Genomic DNA, 25,070 nt, shown 5'->3' with positions numbered 1-25,070 from the left:
GAGCAAAGAACTCATTCTATCCAAGCTCTGAGCACTCCTGCACAGCTCCTGTGAACTCCACTCATCATTCCTGCACACATTACTAAGTCATTTGGAAAATAAGTAATAGTCATGCTTGTGCATTAACTTAGAGGGCTGAAGCCTGCCCAGGCTTTGGCACATGGTTTTGTATAGCAGAGTTCTACTTTTTCAGCCTTTTGGAGTATTTGTTAAGATTCACATTATAGGGACTTCAAAAATGCAAAACCAAGCATGTAAGCATTGGGAAAAGCCAGAACAGTACATTTTTACCCAGCTGGGTTTTGTCACCCAATACATGAAATAGTGCTTTGCAAAAACACTGAACTGGTGCTGTTATACCAGTTCTCTGTTTCATTTCATTCTCACAAACTCTTATTTGTGGTCTTACTGGTAATGAAGTTGAGTTCCAACCTGGAGAAAACTGAATTCCATATTATAAAAAAGGGCTTATTCTAAAATTATTTATTAATTCTAAAAACATCCACTTTATTCAAACTTTTGGCAACAGAGTGTTGTTTTGGATGTCAGTATTGTCAGCCAGATGTGCAGAAAAGGTGTCAGCAGCGACATGGAAATCAGCTGGAGCTGTGTCTTGAATGTCCCTGTAATTATTTATTGACGGCATCATGTTGCACCTCCCAAACTTGTACTCTATTTATGAACCCTTTGGACATTTAATTTCTTCTGTTGATTTAAGTTTGTAGTATTAATGTTGAGCTGGGTTTTGGAATATGAATTAGGAAATATATTGAAACACTTTAAAGGTATTTGTGAAACAAACTAAACCAAATGCTGACAGTATCTAAGTGCACCTTTGCATGACTGTCTAACTGAGACTAAGAAGGTTTAATATAGCACTGCCTTTTTGATACAGATATATTTTGTTGGTCTGAATAGACACTAGTTTCTTAAAAGTGAAAGACATCTGAACTGATCTTTCTTCATTGGTTTGTGCATGATGATGTTGTTTCCATGTCTTACTGTCAGGACAGGACTTGATACTGAAAAGGAAAGTCTCTCCCTCTCTATTTTAAAATCTTCATAAGCATCCATATAGCTTTCAGCTACAAGGAGTCCTCAGTGTGTTCTATTGCTGGATGGATATCTTAAAAATTATAACAGTAACTTATTTTGCTTAGCTTCATCTCTTGCTTGAAGTATGCAATTTCTGCTTTTTCACTTAATATTAAAGAAAGGGGGAGAGAAACCATTCTATTTCAGTACAATTAAAAGAATGTTCTGGTGTGACAGACTGGTGAAATCATCTGTTTAGATATTTTGAAATTTGATGATTGAACTCATCTGAGTGTGAAACTTCAAATGTGAATATTGAGTTTGAAAGGCACACAGATCTTCTTTGGGGAAAGAAGAGTGTGCTTGGCTGAGGTTTGGTTGGCTGGTTTTTAGTAGCGTCAGTAGTTACTTTGCAATGAAGACACAGACACATCAACTATTTTAAATATGAACAAGTACTAATGATTAAGGGGATTTAAGCAAACTTGGCATTGAGAATGCTTCTATAGTTACCAACAGATAGGGCTTTGATCTAGCAGATCAGAGCTCTAACAGATCTAGCTTTGCAAAGATATTTAGTTGTCTCCATGTTATAGTTTGCAGTTTATAAGCATCAGTAGGGTATACTCTGTTGGTGGCTGTAATAAATGTTCAAATGTTCAAAAGCTCCATTTTCACTCTTAATCCCTAAATTGAATTCAAAGTCTTGATAGTGAGAAAAACCAAATATTGATTGCTCTGATAATATTTCTGTACAATGCATGTGAAGGTACTGTATTGAAAGACGTATTAGGTTAATTTTCTTATCCTGAAAAGTTTTGAACTTTTTCATATACACAGCATAGTAAAATCTACATTAAAATGAGCATTCACATTAATTTGAAGAGCCAGACCTCTTACAATATGCCTTCACTGGTATTTACCATTAATTTAGTCATTTCAATTAGAATCATAGAATCATAGAATAGTTAGGGTTGGAAAGGACCTTAAGATCACCTAGTTCTAACCCCCCTGCCATGGGCAGGGACACCTCACACTGTTGATCATAATGCATGTGTTGGAAGGGAAAATCACAAGCCCAAGTTGTCACTGCCTCCATCTCTGTGCAAGAGCCTGAGCTGTTTACCAGGCAACCATATATATAATAAGGTTTTGGGCATGCTTTAATCTACTGGTCATTCCTGTCTTCTCAAAATGCAGTGGGCTTCCTTTATTGATCTGCATATATTCAAATAGTAACACAAGCCTACAACATGCTCAGCTGCTTGGCTCAACCTGGCTCCCACCCAGTCAAATTTCAGAGACGTGTGGACCTTGGAAATTCATGGACATACAGTGGATGTGTACACTCCAGTGAAGTGTTGCCTCTGCAAACCAAGGCAAGCTCCTTGCTCCCACATGGCACAGCATCCTGCAGCATACTGCCGTTGCTGCTGTGTTTCATAGTGTACTTGTGTTTGCATAAATCATACATTTAGGCTGGACAAGTGTTTATGTTTGGGCCCTGTGGCAGTCACGTAGGTGCTCATGACACTGTGCCTCTCCCTGGCACCGGTTACACTCCCTTGTAAGAACTACAGTTGACCAGAGCTATCTTGCTCCAGGCATCTGTAGCTGATAAAAGCTTCCCACTGTTGGGACTTTTGTTATGTCTTCTGGAGCCCTGAAGAACTGAGCAAGGTTTTTATAACTTTTCAAACCCCTCCCTATTCCTGTATTTCCGTATTGTTTCTAATGTTCTTTAGACAAAAAGGGACAGACTGTGATCTCGTGTAATGAATAAATCAGCTCCATCTGTACACCCAGCCAGCCTTGCAGCACAGTAGGAATTTGAGGTGTATTTGTACGGTGCAGTGTGGTTAAAAATATCTAAGCTGATTCCAAGTAATCTGGTGTGCTCACACAGTGCAACACAGTTATTACTGGCCTGGTACTGGGCTAGGACATAAAAAACAGTAGAGGGGCTTTTGACAAGGGCCTGTAGGGACAGGACAAGGGGGAATGGCTTTAAACTGACAGAGGGGAGACTGAGATGAGCTCTTAGGCAGAAGTTCTTCCCTGTGAGGGTGCTGAGGCGCTGGCACAGGGTGCCCAGAGAAGCTGTGGCTGCCCCATCCCTGGCAGTGTTCAAGGCCAGGTTGGACAGGGCTTGGAGCAACCTGGTCTGGTGGAAGGTGTCCCTGCCCATGGCAGAGGGTTGGAACTGGGAGAGCATTAAGGTATCTCCAGCCCAAACCAGTCTGAGATTCTATGATTCTAATAACAGTGGCTGGGAGTAGGTTTGGTTTACACTGAGAGGGCATCACTGGTGGTGTAGCTTCATGTTCACACTATTCGAGGTAGCCTGTGTGTCCTTGCATGATGCTGTATTGCTCAGTATAATGTGTCTGCTGATGCATTAAATGGGCCCAAAGCTGAGTATTGAAGACTCAAAACACACTGTCTCACCCAAGATGTTACAAAGTGCATGCTTCTACTACATGTGGTATTTTTTGAAGGGTTAAAGGATGCAGGCAAGTGCATAATCTTCTGAATTTTTGCAACAGCTCTGAAACTGCATCTTTGGCAAATTTCTCTGCCCTTATTCAGGTGACAAGAGAGTTAGGTGACCTGGCTAGGTTTCCTTAAAGTGTTTGAAGAGGGGGCGTACCATCTGAGTTCTTGATGAAGCCTTTAGAGTTTGTCATTTAGGTTTGTCCATGTCGGAAAAACTTTGATTGGTGTTTTCATAACTGGGTTCTGCTTCTCAGCGTAAGTACATATTTCAGATCTGGTAGTTTGTTGCCACTTTGAGGGAGCTATCACACACTAACAACACTCAGCTTGGGTTAGAAGCAGAACTTGTTGGACTCCAACAAAAAAATAACTGCACAAAAAACCATCCCATCACCACAGCCCAAAAATTCCACCTGTTTTCTATTCTTACTGTTAGTCATTTTAACTGTCTCACAGAAGCTTCTTGGCATCACAGATGGTTACAAGAAGGGTGCAGGGTAAGGAGAGAAAGAAGTGGATAAAGAAGATTAAAAACTAGAGTTGAGGTACTTTCCCTTACTACCAGTGTCATCCATGTTTCTTGCATTGTGCCTTGCTGAAATAGTTGACAGTGAGACACTTTGTTTCCATGTCATTTTTTAAATATCATTTACTTCTATCCTTGGATTTCTTTTTTTCCGCATTTCTAATAGTTTATTTCTCATGTTGCCTCTGCTGCAGCATCTGTAAACTCCCCTTGGTCTTTTGTGTCACTTAGCATTTATACCAGTAGTCCTTTACTGACACTTAAATATCCCTGATGCAGTGTTTACATCATAGAATATGTGAAACACCTTCATTTCCTCTAGCTCCAGTGGTTTGTGTTATGGTGAAATAATTCACACAGGTGTCCTGTTACCAGGGAACTGGATCAGAAAGGTGTTTCTTATGGAATGTGACTTTGCCTTTTCAGACAGGCTTTTGGCTGACATGCTCTATCGCAGTGACTTTTGTAGTTCGTTCCCTGCACAATCTTTTGACAGATCATTTGCTATGATCTGTCATACACACAAAAATGTGCATAACTTCAATTATGATTAGTTTCAGTTTGCTGTAGTTTCTTTTCGATTTAAGCACATGCAATCCTGACACAATGAGCTACTTCCAGAGTTTTTCTTGCAGTCATTTTGCTTGAGCTGTGTACATGATGATAGGGGGAAAACCCCACCCCAGCTGTGTTGTGTTCTCTGAGAAGGAGCATTGGCTGTGGTTTCAGTGGGAGAATGAGCAGGCAGTGAAAATCAGTGAAAAACAGAAGTTTTAAGAATGCACTTCTCTCTGTCAGTAAGTGAGCCTGCTTGTAGTCTTGTAGTAGTGCATTTAGTTGGCTGTTATTCCCATAGTACTTGTATGAAGCCATCAGTAAAGCAAATTCTCAAAGGTTTTACTTTTTTTCTGTTTATCTGTGATATAAATAACTTTCCCCCCCATGTATGTGTGTGTATACATATATATATATATTTTTTTTTAATATGAGCAAGATCGTGGCTTTTATTGCATTGCTGTTGGAAGAACATATTTTCTGTTTATTGTTTGACAAATGGAATCCAAAGTACTGCATTTTAACTCTTATCATTGAGGAAGGAACTTCTTTGTTCAGAAAGTTTTTATATGTATGTATAAACATGCACATACATGTTTGTGATTTATGTATAACTGACAGATGAGGATTGCCATATATATATTTCTAAAATAAGGTGTGATTTCTCATTAGAGAAATGACAAAACCATGGATGTAGAATCACGCCCATATTGACTATGTACAATCCTTGGAAACATGTCTGTCAACAGATTTGTTTCCTGCTTAGTTTGTCATGGCACAGCTGTGGAGATTCTGTTTTAAATGCAGAATTGGCCATTTGCTTACTATTTACTTCCAGTTTAAATAGTTAATGGATGCTTTATTCCTATATAAATTGTGTCACTGGGCTTCAAAGTCTTCCTTTAAATTAGAAATTTTAAGAGTTTTTGTTACAGGATTCTTCTGGGGACTTGACCATGCTTTGATTATTACTTTGAAATTTTAAATTTTCCTATCACATTTTGCTTTTCTTTGATGTAAAAAGTTGCTGCCCAAACAACTCTTGTTATGAAACTGGCATATCTGCACTCATCTTTTTTCTCACCACCCATCTTCTGACTTGTGCAGAGCAAGAAATACAATTTGGTGGGTTTAAAGTGCTGCAGAGGCCAAATTCCAATATGCAGCTCTTTCCAGCTGTTGATTACAGAATGTGTACTTTTAACATTTATGACTGGTGTGCATGTTTTTCAAGTTAGAAGTAGCTTATAAATGTTAATTGGGATAGTGATTCTAGTGAAGAAATTGCTGATAAACATCAAGGAGCTTTTCAACAGTCATCACAAAAGTTCTTTCAATGAAAAATAATTGCAAGTAAGACTTAGGGTTTTACAACAGTTTGTAAGTTTTCTGTTTGTGCTTTATGCAGGTTTAATATTAGCAAATGTGAAGGAAACACTACTGCACAATTGTGTTGGAAAACATTGTGTGGAATGGGTCCACATTAAAACAGGTTTTTAAAGAAGTCCCCCTCAGACTTCTGGGGTTTCATCTTCAGAGACTGTGAGGAGAGCAGAGCATTTTCTCTTTCTCCACATTTCAAACCATGAAAAAAAAATCTCTGAAATCACTTCTGTTATTACTAATGGCATCAAGGTAGCAAAGCTGTTTATGAGCACCCTTAAAACTTCTGGAAAGATCTTAGTGTCTGTCAAGGCATAAACTTCACAGTTCCGTTAAATTCAGTTCCTTGAAGGATGTGGGTTGGAACTGGATGATCTTTTAAGGTGCCTTCCAACCTAAACCATTGCATGGTTCTTTGAAGGCAGAGCAGTGATGTGGGGGACACATGGCCCTGGCTGTTACCAGCTGCTTGTGGCCTGCTCTGAGTGGCCACAGCTACTACAGGCACAGCTCTGCTCTAGAGCTGAGCGACAGCAGCGGTGTTAACACAAGGACTGTGAGAGGTAAACATTTTTATTATTCAGCTTTGTATTTCTCAACAGGTTACAGGTTTCATCTCATCCAAAACTTGTAGCTAGCTCAGGTTAAGCCATAGGCATCTGTAAGGTCCCATGGGTCTGTGAATTTGCAAAATTAGAAACACACCATGCTTCATGACATTCATGTTCCCCAACCAGGATACCATTTGCTGTATGTATTTGCATACATTAAGGCCTGTCTCAATTTTACATGTTTTAACCAAAGGTATTTCTGTCTTTTCCAAGCTCCTGGCACTTCCCACAAATGTAAGCAGAGGGCTAAATATCTTCATGTGGCATCTGAATGCTTACTTTTTTTTTTTTTAATTTTATGGTATTCAGAGGAACTGGGGTTGGGGTTAAATGTATTGAGCAGCAAGGAACATGCTGATAGCAGGGACCCAGGAGGCAAAAGCAGGCAGCAGATGTCTCAGAGCTTTGGACTTGCATTTATATAGTTCTGTGTACTGTGTAAAACAACACAGTATAAATTACTGCTTTGTGGAGTCTAGAGGAGGAGTTCATTACTGGTGAACAGCATTATTTTTTTTTCCCAAATTAATTTATTTGAGGATGAATGTTAAGCGATGTTTAGAATCAGTCATCAACAATTTTGAGATTAGGTTATAAATCTCCTGGGGACCGGGTATACTGTGTCAGTTACAGCATAGCAAAAGCAGAGCAAACAAGAGATGGGACTTACGTTTGACAGTGCTGCGGGATTCCTGGAACCCAGCTGACTCCGAACCCCAGCCCAGGGTTTCGCACTCGCGCTCCTCCCCTTGCCCGTGCCTGGCATTCGTGCTCGCACCTCCTTTGCTCTTCTCTGCCAGCCAGCACATCCTCCAGAGCCCCACACTGCGCTTACGCCCATCCTCCAGGGTCTGGTACACCCAGTTGGAAGTAAAGGCAGCGGCATTGTTGAGAACAAGTGAGACCAGGGCTACCAACACAGCTGTGGCTACCAGTTTCTGGACAGTCATATCTGACTGTCAGCTTGCTGCCAGTCCCTATTTGCAGAAGACACGAGGTCTCAGTCAGCTGCAGCACATTGAGGTTGGACTTGAAACAGGCAGTTTTGTGAGGATGTTACAAAGGGCTAGAGAACATCACCGTTCATTCTCAAAGTAAGCTCCAGAGGTGTTTTTGATCAAGGAAATGAAAATTTTGCGAGGTAGGTTGGAGAATTCCATAAAATAAGAACACAAAGAGGCTTTTTTAGGTGCTTCTCAGCTTTGGCTTATCCACCTTCTTGCACTTTGATAAGTAATGCCAGTCGTGTGATAAACTGAACAGGGAGGTCCATTCCTTGTGAGATGCGGCGAATCCTGACAGAATCCAGTCTCGAAGTAGGAGGTTGGAACTGCTGTCGGGGCTGAGGCTGGGATACTGGCCAGCAGCGTGCCAAGCGCCCGGTCCTCTGACTCAACCAGCACTGCTCCAAAAGCCTTGGTTTTGGGTGTAAGCTTCAGAATATCCCGCAAACTGTGATAAATTTCATTCTCTCAAAGACCAGCCAAACCGGAGGGGAGTGCTGTCATCTCACAGAGAGCTGCGAGTTTGGAGAATCTCCAGGTCTTTGCTCTGCCGTGTCCCTCGCTGAAACCCAAGCTGCAAGTGCAGGGGCCGGAGAACAGCCACTGCTGTGGGGAAAGAGCCCCCCCTCCCCCCCCACCCGCGGAGAGGAAATGGTTGTTTTTGTGGCTGTTTTTGGTGAGCCTCAGGGCGTAGTCGACTGCAACAAACAGAGTCACTGCCACGGCAGTCGAACATTAACAGGATGTGTTTCCTGAAAGGAAAAGACTATGGTGACTTCTAAAGTTGTCCCCCCTCCCCGTCCCACTCCTACTCGCCCATCCAGGGCTGCGCATCCTAGCGGAGATGGGGAGCAGCCCAGAGGTCCTATAAGGAAGGGAGGGGGGGGGGGGGGGGTGTGTGAAATCCCCAGTATCAGCCTTCGGAGCATCGGGTCTGCAGGAACAGGAGGAGACGGATTCTGAAATAATCTTTATTGAAAGCAAAACAATAGGGGGATTGACTGCCTTAACAGCATGGTGAATGCAGTGTGTGTGTGCCCACTGATGTCCCCCATCCTCTCTGCAAGACTAGAAGGGAGCATGACAGATAAATAGAAAATATGAAATCTCGAGAGTCTCCACCTGATAAACAGACAGATTTGGGGGTGGCCGAAAAGTCAGTTGCAAGTGTTTGCGATGTGGATGAAGTTGCAGATGACTGGCACAGCCCTGAGCCACACATCCTGCTTTGCTGTAAGCACTGGTGGCCCTGCAGAGCCCCTGGGAGGCTGGTAACCTCCCTTTGATGCTCAGAGCATGAAAAAGCCACTGCAAGTTGCTTAATACAATTCAGTACAGCATCAACATCCAGACCAGGTCTGTGGCACTGATGCTGCAAAAGCTGCAAGGAAAGCAGCTCTGATAAGCAAATTAAGAAGGAGTTGTTGAGGCCATTATTTCACACTGTCCCTGAACACAGATGTTTCTGGAGGGGTCTTATAGAGACTGGCTCTCCACGTGGCGGTTTGATGTGTCCTGCTCAGGGCTGAGATCTCAGTGGGTAATACCCTGCTGCAGCTACCAGCATCCTGTGCCCCTGCCTGGGATTCTGCTCTTTGGTCTGAGCCTGTCGAAGTCCTGCAGTACGGAGTGTATTAAATAGTATATGGTGAGGTGAAGGTGTGACATTTTTGTCCATAGCCTGGAGAGGGAGCAGAAGCCATCATTCAGTGCTGGCATCACCAGGAGCAGCTGCACCAGCCACACCAAAGATGCTGACAGGAGAGTTCACATCAGTGTAATTAATAAAATAGATTAGAAACTGATTTAATTTTATAGCAGCTCTGTCTTACCAGCTAAATTACTTTGCCCTAATTGACAGATCCATCCTGACCCTCTATACCTAGACAAACTGGTTGGGATTTTTTTTGAAAGGCAGCGTTTCATTTTCCAAGACTTGTTGCTGAAAGTAGTGGATAATATTCCAATGAAGTTAATTTGCTCTATAATTAGTTTTCAGCTATTGGAATTGAATGTACAAATCTGGCTATGAATTCATCCCTCCTCTGTGTGCTTGGTTCATTTTAATCCTTAAATGGATTAAGCGGTAGGTACTTTGAGCATCTGCATCCTCTGACAACAGTACAGAAACTTTGGTTTCTATTTTTTTTCCTGTGTTTGATAATGTTTCTGTACATCTCTAAGTTTAGAAATTTCAATCTACATAACACAATGGTTGGTGTCTGCCATTCTTCAAGGAAACTTCCTAACAACAATGACCATATTTCCATATTTTATAAGCCATTGATTACTTGTTTTATTCAGCAGCAAGGGGGTTGTTCATGTACAGATAATGCCAGGAGAGATTCACCTTTGGGGAAAAATCTGTTCTACCCATCACATACCTGCTTCTGCCCACTTCTGTCTTCGGCTTTTGTGATTTGTGGAAGTACGAGCATGTATTTTCGGAAGGGCACAAACTTTCTTTGCATGTTACATGTAAAATTTATTTTACAAAAGCTGAACAAATCAGTCTAATAATTTAAACTTAGTCAGACCTCTTCCTCTCTTGATACCAGTTATTTGGTGTGAGAATATTCAACCTCTTAATTCCTTCAAAATTAAAAATAAATCATATTCTTCCTAGGTTATACTTGTCTTTGAGTGTCAAAGGGACCAGGTGATATGAACATCATGGCATTAGTTTGAGATTTATGATACTTGAGAAATTCTTCATGTTACATATGCAAATCTATGCAAGTCAACGAGCTTGCATTTCAGGCAGTTTTCCTGGAGGAAAACGGTAGATGTTTGTCCCAGATTGCCTCTTGCTGTGGCTGCAGATGGGTGGGTGGGTACAGAGTGGATTGCAGCTTGGAACGGATGGGGATGAGAAAAGTGGATCCATTTGCCATCCTACAAAAGATAGGAGGTGGTGCTGGGACTGGGGACAACGCTGGCCTTGCATGAGATGCTTCATCCTTCTAACTGCAGTGAGGTGGTCACTGCTGAAGCCTGGAGGATTTTATGTGCATATAGTCTGTCTGTTGATGGGTGCTACCACAGCACAAATGATTTGGGACTTTTTGTAATGATGGAAATGTTTCTGGGAATGCTGATTGCTGCTTACAGAGCAGAAAGGACAGCAGCACTGCAGTCTGCAATGGTGTGATGGTCAGTGTCCTTTTTATAGACATTTCTGAAATTCTACATAGTACTTCTGAATGACCAACTTTTCATCCCTGCTGACCTTCAGTGTCACACAGTTTTTATCATTTGAGCATGTCCAAGCCCTCTGTAGCCATGGGCCACAGCATCACCTGTGTGTAAAGTTGATAATGAATTAATTATTTGTTCAGAATCCACCACTGTTGTACATTTAAACCTCATGACATTATTTTCACACGTTTTTTCAGGGATCAAAAGGTGCAACTCTAAGTTACTGGTGTCCAGGCAAATTATTGACATTTGAAAAATACTACTGGATGTGGTTAATTTTCCATAGGAAGCAGCATCTGCTTTATTCCAGCCTTTTCCTTTGCTCCCAGCACAAGAGGGATGTGGAACTGTTGGAGCAAGTCCAGGGGAGGCCACAAAGATGCTGCAAGGGCTGGAGCAGCTCTGCAGGCTGAGAGAGCTGGGCTTGTTCAGCCTGGACAAGAGAAGGCTCCTTAAGGGGAGACCTTAGAGCAGCTCCAGTGCCTAAAAGGGCTCCAAGAAACCTGGAGAGGGGCTTTGGACAAGGGCCTGTAGGGACAGGACAAGGGGGAATGGCTTTAACCTGACAGAGGGGAGACTGAGATGAGCTCTTAGGCAGAAGTTCTTCCCTGTGAGGGTGCTGAGGCACTGGCACAGGGTGCCCAGAGAAGCTGTGGCTGCCCCATCCCTGGCAGTGTTCAAGGCCAGGTTGGATGGGGCTTGAAGCAACCTGCTCTAGTGGAAGGTGTCCCTGCCCGTGGCAGGGGGTTGGAACTGGATGAGCTTTAAGGTCCCTTCCAACCCAAGCCATTCCATCATTCTATGATGAAACCCCACCCTCAGGAGCACACAGGCTGGGGTGGTGGCTGGGGAAGGCTAGTACGCAGTGCTCTGCAGCAGTGTCCATATCCTGGTTGCACCAGGTAAGTCCCATGGCAAACACATCGTGACCACTGTGGTTCCAGGTGCCTGCACTGCTGAGTTGAATTTCTTATGTGGTTTATTTTTTGATGGGGAGGTGGAGTCCTTGTCCCCACCACTGGGTCTGCAGCTCCCCAACTGGCTGGATTTATTTCCATTTTTGCCAGCCCTGGCTGTGACTGAGGCACAGAGGGATAGCCTCCCATTCCAGGGAGATGTACACATTAGGGATGTGATCATAGATTAGAATATATTGTCTATAATATAATGTTATAAGGGTGCAATAACATGTTGTTCTATACAATACAGTGTTATAACAGTTACATCTGATGTTAGTGTTAAAAATATTGTGTTAGTGTTTCCCTTTGCATTAAGCTGTAATTTTTTAAAGCAGAATGCTTAGGGTCCAGTTCAATGAGGTAGGGCACAAATTGAAAAGAGTCTTTTTTTCCCCTGATCAAGATACTTGGAGGCAAGAGATAGAACATATGTTCCTTTTCTAAATATACCCCATTAAATGGAAAGAGGTGTTGTAGTGAGATTCCTCCGACAAACAAATCTCCAGCTCTTTTAAATAATACTCCCTTTACGAGATTTTTGCTTTAACATTTCATGCAAAAGGCGCAATGAAAAATACATAGTAACAGGAGGGTTTATAAAATCACACAGTTGGATGTTGGATGCTATAAAGTTTCATAGAGTAACAGATTCAAAAGATCAGATACAAAGGAAGAAAAACTTTCATATCAAATACATGGTAAAACTTGTGTCCAGTCTTAAGAGGCATCAAAGTTTGCTGCTGTGGGCTGAATCCTGGGCAGTTCAGGATTCGTGGATGTACTGCATGTGGAGGGTGCTCCCAGAGCCCATTCCTGTGGCTCTGCTCATACTGTCGCTGTATCTGGTCTTCATTAAGTTTCTAGCTTCAGCTGATGAAGTACCGATGCGAGTGGCTTTCTGTGGGGAGTCAAATAGGAGGAGGGGAAGAACATGAAATTTCTAGAGCATGAGCTGGTGGCTGGGTAAAACATTACTTGGCATTTTGTATGTGACAGTGGCACTGGGCCTGGAAAGAATTGCTGCCTTGTAGGAATGTGGGGACAGATTTGTTGTTCTCCCTATACTAACAACTGTGGATAGCTAAACTGTGGATTTGACTGTCCTGTACCTCCTGATTCTTCTTCCTAACACAGACCTGCATTAATTTGCCCCCATTCCAAGTGGCAGCAAAGCTGATGGACAGAAATCCGGTGCTGGAGATGTCTGCCTGCCAGGGAAGTTGTGCCATTCCAAGGCCAAGGCCAAGGCTGGTCTGCTTGAAACACACGGAAATGTGGAAGTGTGTTGCTGATACTTCCTGGATGATTCTCTTCTCTAAACCGACCCCTTCCCTGTGGGCATGCCTGCTCATGGCAGCGAGCCTGATGGGTGCCTTGACCTGAGGAATTTGCAAGCTCAAAAAATATATATTTATATTACATATATTATTATATATTATTTTTCATAATATGTTTTATATAGGTGATATAGAGTGTCTGTTTGCTCTGATGAGCCATGGTGTGGAGAGGCTGGAGGTGTCTTTTCAGGATGAAGGTAAAAGAGGTTCTGGCTGAAGGTCCTCAGGTCTTCCTCCAGGAGCTGGGTGCATAAGTCCCAGTGTCCTGGCTGTGGCTCAGGTCTGGGAGTGCACATCTGTGGTGTTATCTCCCAAGGTTTTGGTGAGACACGGCCCATGCCATTGCCCAGCCATGGCATGGTGCAGTGGTCTGTGGTGGTAACAGCTCTGGCGTTAGGGCCTCTGTTAGGCAGTGAGACCTTCTGGGTGCTGAGTGGTAGTTTAGTACTTTGAATCTTTTGCATTTCACACAGTTGTGTTACTCTGGTACCATTCTAGCTTTTAAATAAGATATAATCACAGAGTCCCAGACTGGTTTGGGTTGGAAGGGACCTTAAAGCTCATCCAGTTCCACCCCCCTGCCATGGGCAGGGACACCTTCCACCAGACCAGGTTGCTCCAAGCCCCGTCCAACCTGGCCTTGAACACTGCCAGGGATGGGGCAGCCACAGCTTCTCTGGGCACCCTGTGCCAGTGCCTCAGCACCCTCACAGGGAAGAACTTCTGCCTAAGAGCTCATTTCAATCTCCCCTCTGTTAGTTTACAACTATTCCCCTTGTAATAAACAATATATTAAAACAATAAATGCAAACAAATATAAGTATACAAGAGATGCACATGAAGATGGTCTTTGCAAGCAAACAGTATGTTGCTGGGTCAGAAATACTTGCATACCTTAGCAGAAGCATGTGGAGCATGGTGCTAAAATGAATGGTCTCTCAGAGCGGAAACAAGTTTCTAATATTTTGCTGGAGGAATAAAATTAAAATATCACATGTATGTGCCTTTTTGTGAGGGACATGTCTGCTGGAGATAAGCAGCCTCTGCTGCAACTCCACATGGACCAGGGGAGAAGGTTTGGCTGTGCAGCTCCTAACATAACGATCCTTAGCTCCAGTGGGAGAGTGGGAACCTCCTCTGCAGAGCAGGGCTGGGTTTGTTAGATGAAATATTCCTTTAAGCATTCCTGGAGGGCAGAGGCAGGGTTGATGGAGGCAATGTTTTTATGTGTCACAGGTACTTGTGCTGCTGAGCTGCTCTTGGCCCATCTCTTGCTTCAGGCTTTGTGCTGGGTAAGTCTGTGCATGCACTGCCCTACCCTAGATACTTCCTGAGTCTGTCTGTGGTCTGGTGTGACCACAGTGCTGAGCTCTGGAGGGTATTTCCCCTCTGTTGGAAGGCAGGGCTTGCAAAAAGATTACTAAGCACAGGGCACATTAATTGGAAATGTTTCTTCTTCTATATGTTTTGCACTAAAGTGGTACTACACTGCCAGAACCCCTCAAGTTAGTTTGACAAGCAGCTTGGAGTGGAGGAGGGAGAGGTGGCATGTCAGAGCTCCAGCTCCTGAGGAAGTAATCTGGATGGCCCATGGCACACAACTGGCTTGGTGCTGGGGTGGCTCATGGTGTGCATGGGGCAAGAGCTCCCAAAGGAAACCTGGGGCAGCAGCTCCCACCAGGGTCTGAAGTTGGAGAGAGGCCATTGCTGTTCAAGAAAGAGTAATGCAGCTGATAGGTGGTGAGTAACATCTCCCTGTAACTACCTGAAAGGAGGATGGAGCCAGGAGGTGGCTGGTCTCTTCTCCCAAGGAATAAATCATAATAAAAGAGGAAATGGCCTCAGGCTGCACCAGGGGAGGTTTAGACTGGGTATTAGGAACAGTTTCTTCCCCAGAGGGTGTTCAGGCATTGGAACAGGCTGCCCAGGGCAGTGCTGGAGTCACAGTCCCTGGAAGTGTTCACAAACCGTGTAGATGAGGCCCTCAGTGACATGGTTTAGTGGTGGCCTTGGCAGTGTTGGGGAATGGTTGGACTTGATGATCTTGAAGGTCTTTTTCAATCTAGATGATTGATTGATTGATTGATCCTAAGTCCTGCTGTGTGTCTCTGCATGCTTATAACTATGTGCTTTAAAATACCCTATCTGGTCTGTCTCCTTTCAGAAGTTTCCACTCCCTCCAGTCTAAATAAGGTTTCTCATCTACTCCTCTGCTCAAGCCCATGAACTTTCATCTTGCACTGAGGGAATTGTGAGCTGTCAAAGCTCTGAAAAATAAAGGGGTTTGTTTCCTTTCAGAAACTTGCTGTTGGTCAGTTTGACAGAGCACAGCACCTGACTGCATTCCTTTACCAGAATGACATGGCTTTTGGCAGCTTCTGGCATGCAGACAGGAAAGCATGCTTCTTTCCCATATAGTGAAGCACAGCCATGCCCACGTGCCCAAGATTGGATATGACACAACTCCCTCTCCATGTTGATCAAAGCCAGGTGACAATGTCTGATGTGACCTAAATGTGCTTTAAAGGTATTTTTCCTACTTTTTCCAGTTCCAGATACAGGCAGTGGCTGGAATGAAAGAGAAACCAGTTCTAGCTTCTCAGAAATTAGGAAGGTCACATCTGCTGCTGAGTCAGCATTTCTGTGTTCGGTGGCAATGCATGGACTTGCACTCAGCTTGATCTATCACTGATGTTTTGGTAAGACCCTTCCAGCTCTGTGCTCTCTTTCAATGATCCTTTTGGTTTCCTAGACTGGGGGGCATGGATGTGTCAGAGCAGAGCATGGCAGGAGGCTGCATTTGAGCCAAATGCAACATGAACATGGAGATGGAAGGAATTCAGTAAAATATTCAGATGCATTCTTACTTTTCTAAGCAAGCAGAACTTCTGAACTATCTGAAATTTGCTCCTGATCTATCACTTCTGATCCTATGTTATTTTCTCTGTACTCTTTGTGCCACATATTTATGTTGATTACTACCTGAAAACTTTATACCAGTTGTAGCTGCAGTCTGTGATTCTATGATAATTGTAAATTAGGAAATGCATTTTTTCTCTGCCTTTCTTCATTGTATGTGTCTGACAGCACATTGTGTCTCATTTGCTTTGCTGCTTCCCAGTTAGTCACTTTTCCCCTGTTTGTACAGGACTTTCCCAGAGCAACTGGGAAGCAAAAAACATTTTAATCATAGTAAAACTGGAAGGGGATTTGCATGTAGATGCAGGACCTGAAGTGGTATTCAATTATTTTTTTTATTTTTCATTTTTTTTCATCTGCTTTTATCATTTAGATAATTATTTTGTGCTGTGCTGGTGTCAAGAACTGTATGGACCATACCTCCACTGAGGTTCACACACTGAAGAAACCCACATTTTGAATGCTTATTGCTTCCACTAATCAAACATGCTGCACTTTATTCTGAAAAGCCTCAGATGTAAATAGAATCTGTGAAAATCTTTGCTTGTCACCCTATGTAATGGTCAACTGTGCCGCGGTCCTTCTGTTGAGTGATGCTGCCTGCAGAGACCTGATGTTCCTGCATGGGAGTGCAACCCTAAGGCTCCTAAGAGCTGTTCCATGTTTGACCTATGCAGGACAGTAGCAGGATGTTTCCAGTGTAAAGTTTATGTATTTAAGACTTTTCCCATAGTTTTTCTTTTGAATTCTGAACATCAGCGTGGGAGTAACTGTCTATACAGCAAGAACCACAGTGATGCATGATAAATGTTTATATATGTGCAAATGTAACTGCTTTTGTTTAGACACTGGTGTAAAACAAACCCACAGTATTTCCTCAGGACTCTGGCATTCAGCTCCAGAGCTAACCTTTATATCTGATGCCTCTTTCTGTGCCTCTTCAATCTTTCTTTGCACAGCAACTGGAGTCTTTTTGTTACATGCAGAAATTGTCTGATGTACTACCAGTTTATCCTTTCAGGCTGTCCTCTTCCCAGGCCTTGAAGGTGACACCATAAGAACTCTCCTTTACTTTCCCTTTCTCACAGTGAGGCTGTCTGGGAGAACATGGCTCGCATGTGCGTCAAGACTCAGAGTCTCGATGTTGCCAGAATTTGCCTTGGAAACATGGGTCACGCAAGAGGAGCCAAGGCACTGAGGGAGGCTGAGCAAGAACCAGAGCAGGAGGCCCAGGTGGCTGTGCTGGCCATTCAGCTGGGCATGCTGGTAAACCCACCAACCATACAAGGGAATATTCACCTGCTTCACTAGGGAAAAAAAATGAAAAACTGGTGCAAAAACCTTAGAAGGGCAAAAAGCCTATTGCCAGGTTTTCAAGGAGTGATGAAGAATAGTTCTGATAATTCTTTTCTTGAAGTTGAGCTTTTATCCCAGGGAAATAGGCATCCCTTTCAGCATGATCTCTCTGTTGACACTGGCCAGGGGCTTCCCCTGAGCTCCAGCAGCTCAACAGTCCCCAAACCCTTTGATGTTCCTTAGAGGGTAGGTGATAACAAGTATGGCAGGATCTGATGCCTGGAAATGTAAGTACCAGGAGGCATTGCTGCCTAAGGGGATAGCAAATTAATCACAGAATCCTAGACTGGTTTGGGTTGGGAGGGACTTTAAAGCTAATTCAGTTCCAAACCCCTGCCACAGGCAGGGACACCTTCCACTAAGCCCAGGTTGCTCCAAGCCCTGTCCAACCTGGCCTTGAACACTGCAGCCATCTGTTTCTTCTGTTTTTTTAACTGGTATACAGAATTTATATGGAGAATTGCTGAATGAAGGAAAGTGCTGAACAAAGGAAACATCTTTTAAGGATAGTTTATGTGTGAAACATTAAGTAGAAAAACTTCTTGGGACATAATTCTACCAAGCTTAATCATTCTAGTTTTGATTGGATTGAAAAAGGATGTGTTTCAAAGTATTCCAGCTAAAATGTTTCATCAAACATATTTCAAGGTTCAGTATGGAAAATGCAAGTTCCATTTTGATATGCTTTTGGAGTGAAAGGCTAAAGCTCTGTTCTGCCAGACAGTGAGAGCTGCCTTAAGGTGTTTCAGGAGTTTAGGCAAAATGGAGGTTTCCTGCATGGATGGACAGCTCTGGTGAGTCACATCCGCTGCTGGTGCCATCCCAGGCAGCCGTGCTCGAGTGTTCCATCCTGGCTTTTCCCACTGCCTGAGCAATAACTTGCCCAGATCCAGCGGAGCCAGAGGGCATGGTCATGCTGTTTTCCCCGTAGTTTGGTGCATAGGGAGACAGTCCCTTGGGCCTGTACCTGGCAACAAGTACCTATCAAGATGGATCTTGTCTTCATCATGGGTCTTTATCATAGTCTGAACCCACGCCCCCGATCACCATCAGACATGAGATCTAAAATGGGTTCAAGAGCAGATGAAAACTGGGAAAAGCAGTGCTGAGATAATGAATGATAAGACTATGTATTGCACTCACTTTACCTTTATTTAATGTCTTCCTCAATGATCTGTAAGAAAAGCAGAGATTTCTAGTTTGGGAACCATAAAAGATCCAGACATATGATCTGTGAGAGGGAAAAACTGGGAAAGGAGAATTGATGAAATACCCCACAGTTCATAGGAATTCATCAATTAGATCAAAAATGGTGAGGTGCTATGATGGTAAAAATCTATTTGGGGCTGCATTTGAGGAGACCCCACATCCTGGGGCTCTGATTTGATGACTTCTTTGTATTTGTTGCAGCTACAGCTGGAACACTGACTTTCACCCTGAAGTATCTCATTACCAGAAAAAAAAAGTTGATGGAAGAAGTTCAGAGAAAAATCAGTGCAAATTATCAAGCTCTTGGGAAGATTTCACAGACAAGGAAATCTTTAAGATAGCAGATTAGAATTTGGCTTAAAAAGGTGTTTAGCAACCTACAACAATTTTAAGAGTATAACTGGTAGAGAGTAACTATTCTGAGTTAAAGTGAAGAAGTAAAGGAAAATTCAAACAACATGTTTGGAAAAACTTCCTGGCAGAGAAAGCTGTGAGGCTGAAAAGTGTCAATATTCTTTTTGGGTATTTAGATCTGTTTGGAGAGGTGGAGGGAAACTGCACCAACCCAGATGCAGTTCTGTTGGTTTTTTTTGCATCTCCTACAGACTGATAGAGCAGGCATCTTCCTTCTCTACTCTCTATGTTGTTTTTTTTTAATTTAAAACAATAAGAGACGGAAACTATTTTTCAGTCTTGGACAGATAATCCCAATTTACTAAATATAGTGTTCAGCTGGACAGCCACTGGATAGAGCAGGAAAATGCATCTTCCACAGGAGGACCTCTCAAAGCATAAAAATAATCGTTCCCATTTGCTCACCCTTGCATCAGCATCAGCAGAATTCTCCTGTTCTAATTCTGTCTTAAATGAAGAGCGGTTATTCCCATGAATGGATCTCAGTTATCCAGGATAGATGTTGCTGCCCCTGAGGCACGCTCAGAGGTCTCAAGGAGTGCTGGACCTCCCTTCTGGGCAGTCAGCCCCACAGTGAGCAATCTCCCCTTTCTGAAGTGGTTTATGCTCCTGATGGCAGTGGTTAATTGCTGATGGCTCACTCCTGTGTCCCTCCCTCCCTCCCCCCCCAGCTGATACTGTACAGTAAATGCCAGGATCTGAGTGCTTTCTTTTTCACATAAACATCCTGTTTCCCACTGATGTGCTATTCCAAGGCTATGTATATTTAGTTGGTTAACCCCCCTGCCCGAATTTTTATTACTTTACACTGACCTGTACTGATGAACTACCCTGAAGTGCAGTGATTGCAGCAGGGGACACCAAGGAACCAGGGTTAGCAGGGGTTTGTGTGCTCTCCTCCCAGGAGGATGCCGAGCGGCTCTACAAGGCTTGCAAACGCTATGACCTCCTGAACAAGTTCTATCAGGCCTCAAACCAGTGGCAGAAAGCCATTGAAACGGCAGAAGCTCATGATCGGGTTCACCTCCGCACCACTCACTACAGCTATGCCAAGTACCTGGAGGCAACCGGCGAGCAGAGCCTGGCCCTCAACCAGTAAGCACCAGTCAGAAGCACCCGGAGGGTTGGAGCCTTGTTCTCCTGTGAGGGCTTGGGGCAGGGAAGGGGGGATTGCTGATGATGACCAGTAATAATGAGTTAATGTCTTTTCCTGTTTCTGGTGGTTTCTGTCTCATGGAGTGACAGCATTGTTAAATAAACTTCCCAGCACCCTCCCAGGATAATACAGCTTAGTGCTGGAAAGGATAAGTGTCTTGTCAGGGACAATGGTTGAACCCCACTAATATCTAATCCTGTACTTTGGCTCTGGAAGACCACTGCCCTCTTTTCCTTCCTTTTCCATGACACTTGTTTACTTCGTTTCCATGACACTCGTTTACTTCGTTTACTTCTCCTGAGTGTCCCATACACAACTGCTCTGGCAGAATTTAGTTGGACCTGGGTGCTTCTGGTGCCTAATCCTCTCCCAGAACTAATGAGCCCCTAGATAAGTTAGTGGAAGTGATTTTTTAATGTAGTTGGTGTTTGAAATCGTGGGTTTCTAGTTTGCCATGTGAAGTCTAATAATAATAATAACAACAACACCACCTTTTTCTTTTTTATGGTGCTGGCAGACTGCACCTGGTCTTATAGTGAACTTAATAGCACAGATGAAGCAGTTACCAGTTTTGTCACTGTATGGCTGTCAAATAACATTAATGGATTTTTTACACAGGAACTGGGCTAAGGTGGTCATTTCACATCTAACATGTTCTTCTCTGCTACAGCTATGAGAAGTCAGACACGCATAGATTCGAGATACCACGAATGTTTTCTGAAGACTTACAAGCCTTGGAGAGCTACATCAACAAGATGAAAGACAAGTCAGTGCTATGCTTGTTCCTTCTCCATAACTTCAGTCCTTTCAGGTCTGAAATACAACTTGTGAAGAGAGCAGGGAAGGAGGAGTATGAATCCCTTCAGCCACAAGTTCAACCCCTGCCTTACCCATAAGATCCTCCTCAGCTTTTCAGGATTTTACCACATCTTGCTCAAGAAAGAACCTTACCTAGCTAGGCTGACCTCCCTTATGGTGAATGTCACTCTTGAGGTGGGGTAAAGCCTTGTCTACATGCTATAAAATGTATCTAGTCTTGAGTTCAAGATCTCCAGGAGTGACAAAAGCAGTCTCCAGTGATTCTTGTTACTGCAGTTAATATTGTTGCTTTTCTAGGAACCTGTGGAAATGGTGGGCACAGTATCTGGAGAGCCAGTCAGAGATGGAGTCTGCACTAAAATATTATGCACTGGCTCAGGATTATTTTTCCCTAGTCCGTGTCCACTGCTTTCAGGGCAACATTCAGAAGGTGAGGCATAGAATCACAGAATTCCAGACTAGTTTGGGTTGGAAGGGACCCTAAAGCACATACAGTTCCAACTCCCACCATGGGCAGGGACACCTTCCACTAGACCAGGTTGCCCTGTCCAACCTGGCCTGCTCCCATCTGCTTCTGGAAAGTGCTTATTCCTGGGAGACTGTGAGCACAAAGTAATGCTATTAAAATTTCCTTTTCAGGCTGCTGAAATAGCAAATGAAACTGGGAATTGGGCAGCATCGTATCACCTGGCCCGCCAGTACGAGAGCCAGGATGAAATCAAACAGGCTGTACATTTCTACACCAGGGCCCAAGCATTCAACAATGCTATCCGCTTGTGTAAGGTGTGTGAAGACGTACATTTCTATCACAAAGCAAAGTAGGATTCTACCCTTAGGCAGCAGAATTAAAGCAGTACAAGTTGTTTATGCCCATTTCCTCTTGTGAGACTGCTTGCTCATACACAGCCCACAACAAAGATGCTCCTGGTTTCTGCCTGCTTGGTTGTATGGGATATTACTTTCTTTCATATATCAACAGAAAACTGCCTGAAACAAATTATCATTGCAGCTTGAAGTTACTTGGGTTGATATGGGTCTTACACAGAAGAGGGTTGATAGGCTTCTATGTGACAGCATAAAGCTGCAGGCTTGCCAGAAGACAGAATTAATGAAAAGTTTGCAGCATTCCTAGAGCTAAATCTTTGTTTTTGAATAGGAGCACAATTTAGATGACCAGCTGATGAACCTGGCTCTTCTGAGCTCTCCGGAAGATATGATAGAGGCAGCCTGCTATTATGAGGAAAAGGGAGAGCAAATGGACAGAGCTGTCATGTTATACCACAAGGTAAATGCCTTTTTAGTAAAAAATATCAAACTTTAAACTGAAGCGCAGTAGAGGAATCAACTGTATCACAGAATCCCAGACTGGTTTGGGTCAGAAGGGACCTTAAACTCATGCAGTTCCAGCCCCCCTGCCACAGGCTGGGGTACCTTCCAGTAGACAAGGTTGTTCCAAACCCTGTCCTACCTGGCCTTGAACACTACTTTTTACTATATATACTGTTTATTGGTCATTCATGCTTTATTAATCCATTCAAGAGTATCCTGTAACCTGATCTGCAGTGCTTATTCTAGTCTCTAAAGCATTCAAGTATTCTTAACTTTGCAGGCAGGACATTTCTCCAAAGCACTGGAGCTAGCCTTTGCCACACAGCAGTTTGGGGCACTACAGCTGATTGCTGAAGACCTGGATGAGAGGTCAGACCCAGCCCTCCTGGCTCGCTGCTCTGATTTCTTCATCGAACACACACAGTACGAGAAGGCAATGGAGATGCTGCTCACAGCCAAAAAGGTAAGCTCCAGCCTCACTGGGCCCTTCCTGCATGGGTAAAGAGGAGGACAAGAACTGCCTAAGTGCACACACATGCATTGGTCTTTGCTGGTAAACAGACATGGAGGCATAGATAAGGTTTGAAGCTTCTTCTCGGGCCAGAGTGGTGGTAGCCCAACTGGCTCAACATTAGAAATACGTTCCTGACTTTTGGTCTTATTTTTTGCTTAAAACCTGCAGATTTTGCAATCTTGGGAAAAGAACAACTCCTCAAAACTAACATATTTGTAGACAAGGAAATTAGAACATCATCAACAAAAAAACCCCATAATGTCCCTCCTGTGTTAGTTAAGGTCCTTCATTCCTCCCCTAAATTTTCACAAATTCTACTGTGCTGAAGCTCAGCCTTACCAGAGCAGTCCCACACCTACTCCTCTTCAGTGAGCTCCAGTCCTACTTTCTTCCATGTTTTACAAGGGTAGGGTAGCCTTTTTCTGGTCTAAAAGCTATTATTTGTCCCCTTCAGAATTTGTTCCTATATGGGAAGTAACAAATATTTAACAAAATCTTTCAAATGCCTATATTTTATTTGTATTTGCTGAAAACCTTCGTATAATCAATCATGCCCAAGACATCTGTGTAACCTGTGGGCCTCTGAGAATGTCATGTTCAAAGAGATGAAATGGATGAATCTTTAGTGCCACACTAGTGTCCTCTGAGAAAACAGGTAAGAATCAGCAGTCTTCATGGAAGAACAAATATGTTCTTAGCAAACAAAATGAGATGGGGTGTGCTTGAACAGGAATGGATGTTGGGATGCTTCACTGCACAACAATGTTTTCATCCAGCATCCACAGCTGCTAGCGTTTGTGCCTTCATATAGCTAATTTCACAAGCAATATGAAGTATCAGCATAGTGCCTGCAATATCTCATTGCTTTCGCACTCCCATTAGTACCATGAAGCTCTGCAACTCTGCCTGAAGCAGAACCTGACCATTACAGAGGAGATGGCTGAGAAGATGACTGTCTCTAAGGAGTCCAAGGACCTCTCTGAGGAGTCCCGGAGAGACCTGCTGGAGCAGATTGCCAATTGCTGCATGAGACAAGGCAATTACCACCTGGCCACCAAGAAATACACACAAGCAGGAAACAAGTTAAAGGTCAGCCGGGTATTCAGGGAGAAAAGCTGAGGAGGCTGAGCCTGTTACCTTCCTAAGATTCCTCAAAACAAGGGTGTTTTGAGAAGTATATCTTGGAACAGACTTCATGCAGTAGAGAGGCTTCTAGTCCATCTTCACATAGCTTATGGTATTTTCCTTCCCCTTCTTCCCCCATGTGTCCCTTTCCATTGCTAGGCTATGAGGGCACTGCTGAAATCTGGAGATACTGAGAAAATTGTCTTCTTTGCGGGAGTTTCCAGACAAAGAGAGATCTATATCATGGCAGCCAACTATCTACAATCCCTGGATTGGCGTAAGGACCCAGAGATTATGAAGAACATCATCAGCTTCTACACCAAAGGGCAGGCCCTGGACCTCCTGGCAGGTTTCTATGATGCGTGTGCTCAGGTACATCCCCTTCTGTGACTTGCTAAAGGTGCTTGGTTTATTATCTCTGGAGCAAAACATCTCATTTCTCCTCTGCAGGTAGAAATTGATGAGTATCAGAACTATGAGAAAGCACAAGGAGCCCTGACAGAAGCCTGTAAGTGCCTTTCAAAAGCAAAGACTAGAAGCCTTCCAGAACAGGAAAGCAAACTAGCACATCTGCAAAGCAAGCTGACCCTGATTAAGCGATTCATCAATGCTCGGAGGTGAGTTGCAGGAGTCAGAGCATGTGAGCTAATAACAGAAATACCAGATAAGAAGTTCTACAAATACCTGCAGTTTAATAAGACAATTTGCAGACTCACCTCTAAAAGCTGCTGTTACACTTTTCTAGCAAGGAAACCATTATGTGTTTTTTTTTTTATAAGTGCTGTTGACATCAAAGATGAAAAGGTAACCTGAAATATTAGCAAGTGTGTTGACCAAAGTGTAGTCAGAAGGGTGATTATGAAACATTATGAAACATGGCACAGTAAAAATAAACCTCCCCTGGTCTTCCCATACAGGCTGAATGCTCCCCCCTCTCTGATTGTTATGAGTTTCCTTTTGCTCTCTACTAGAGTTTACTGTCAGGATTCCAAAGAAGCAGTCAGACAGTGTGAACTTCTCCTAGCTGAACAAGATTATGACACCATCATCCGTCACGGTGACATTTTGGGATTTCTGGTTGAACATTATGCACAAGTGGAGGAATTCCATATGGTAAGTTAATTC

General features: G+C 43.4%; 2 protein-coding genes across 7 annotated transcripts in view; one reads left to right on the top strand and one right to left on the bottom strand.

The window, feature by feature from the left end:
* The window catches only part of TMEM204 (transmembrane protein 204), a 28,820-nt gene extending 20,642 nt beyond the window's left edge, over positions 1-8,178 (bottom strand). The window contains exon 1 of the mRNA XM_005150656.3: positions 7,277-8,178. Coding sequence (XP_005150713.1) covers positions 7,277-7,556 — 280 coding nt within the window. The 5' untranslated portion in view covers positions 7,557-8,178. The remainder of the gene's footprint in view (positions 1-7,276) is intronic.
* The window catches only part of IFT140 (intraflagellar transport 140), a 78,978-nt gene that overhangs the window by 53,029 nt on the left and 879 nt on the right, over positions 1-25,070 (top strand). For 4 of the 6 annotated variants that reach the window (XM_031050283.1, XM_005150657.3, XM_031050282.1 and 1 more), the window contains exons 19-29: positions 17,112-17,289; positions 19,907-20,097; positions 20,829-20,924; positions 21,275-21,407; positions 21,617-21,760; positions 22,134-22,262; positions 22,587-22,769; positions 23,703-23,909; positions 24,105-24,317; positions 24,396-24,562; positions 24,917-25,058. In XM_031050283.1, coding sequence (XP_030906143.1) covers positions 17,112-17,289; positions 19,907-20,097; positions 20,829-20,924; positions 21,275-21,407; positions 21,617-21,760; positions 22,134-22,262; positions 22,587-22,769; positions 23,703-23,909; positions 24,105-24,317; positions 24,396-24,562; positions 24,917-25,058 — 1,783 coding nt within the window. The remainder of the gene's footprint in view (positions 1-17,111; positions 17,290-19,906; positions 20,098-20,828; positions 20,925-21,274; positions 21,408-21,616; positions 21,761-22,133; positions 22,263-22,586; positions 22,770-23,702; positions 23,910-24,104; positions 24,318-24,395; positions 24,563-24,916; positions 25,059-25,070) is intronic. The other 2 variants (XM_031050284.1, XM_031050285.1) reach the window with 2 other exon arrangements.

This window comes from Melopsittacus undulatus, chromosome 8, assembly GCF_012275295.1.
Source record: "Melopsittacus undulatus isolate bMelUnd1 chromosome 8, bMelUnd1.mat.Z, whole genome shotgun sequence".
NCBI classification, from domain to species: Eukaryota; Metazoa; Chordata; class Aves; order Psittaciformes; family Psittaculidae; genus Melopsittacus; species Melopsittacus undulatus.
This window is presented reverse-complemented; position numbering and strand designations above follow the sequence as displayed.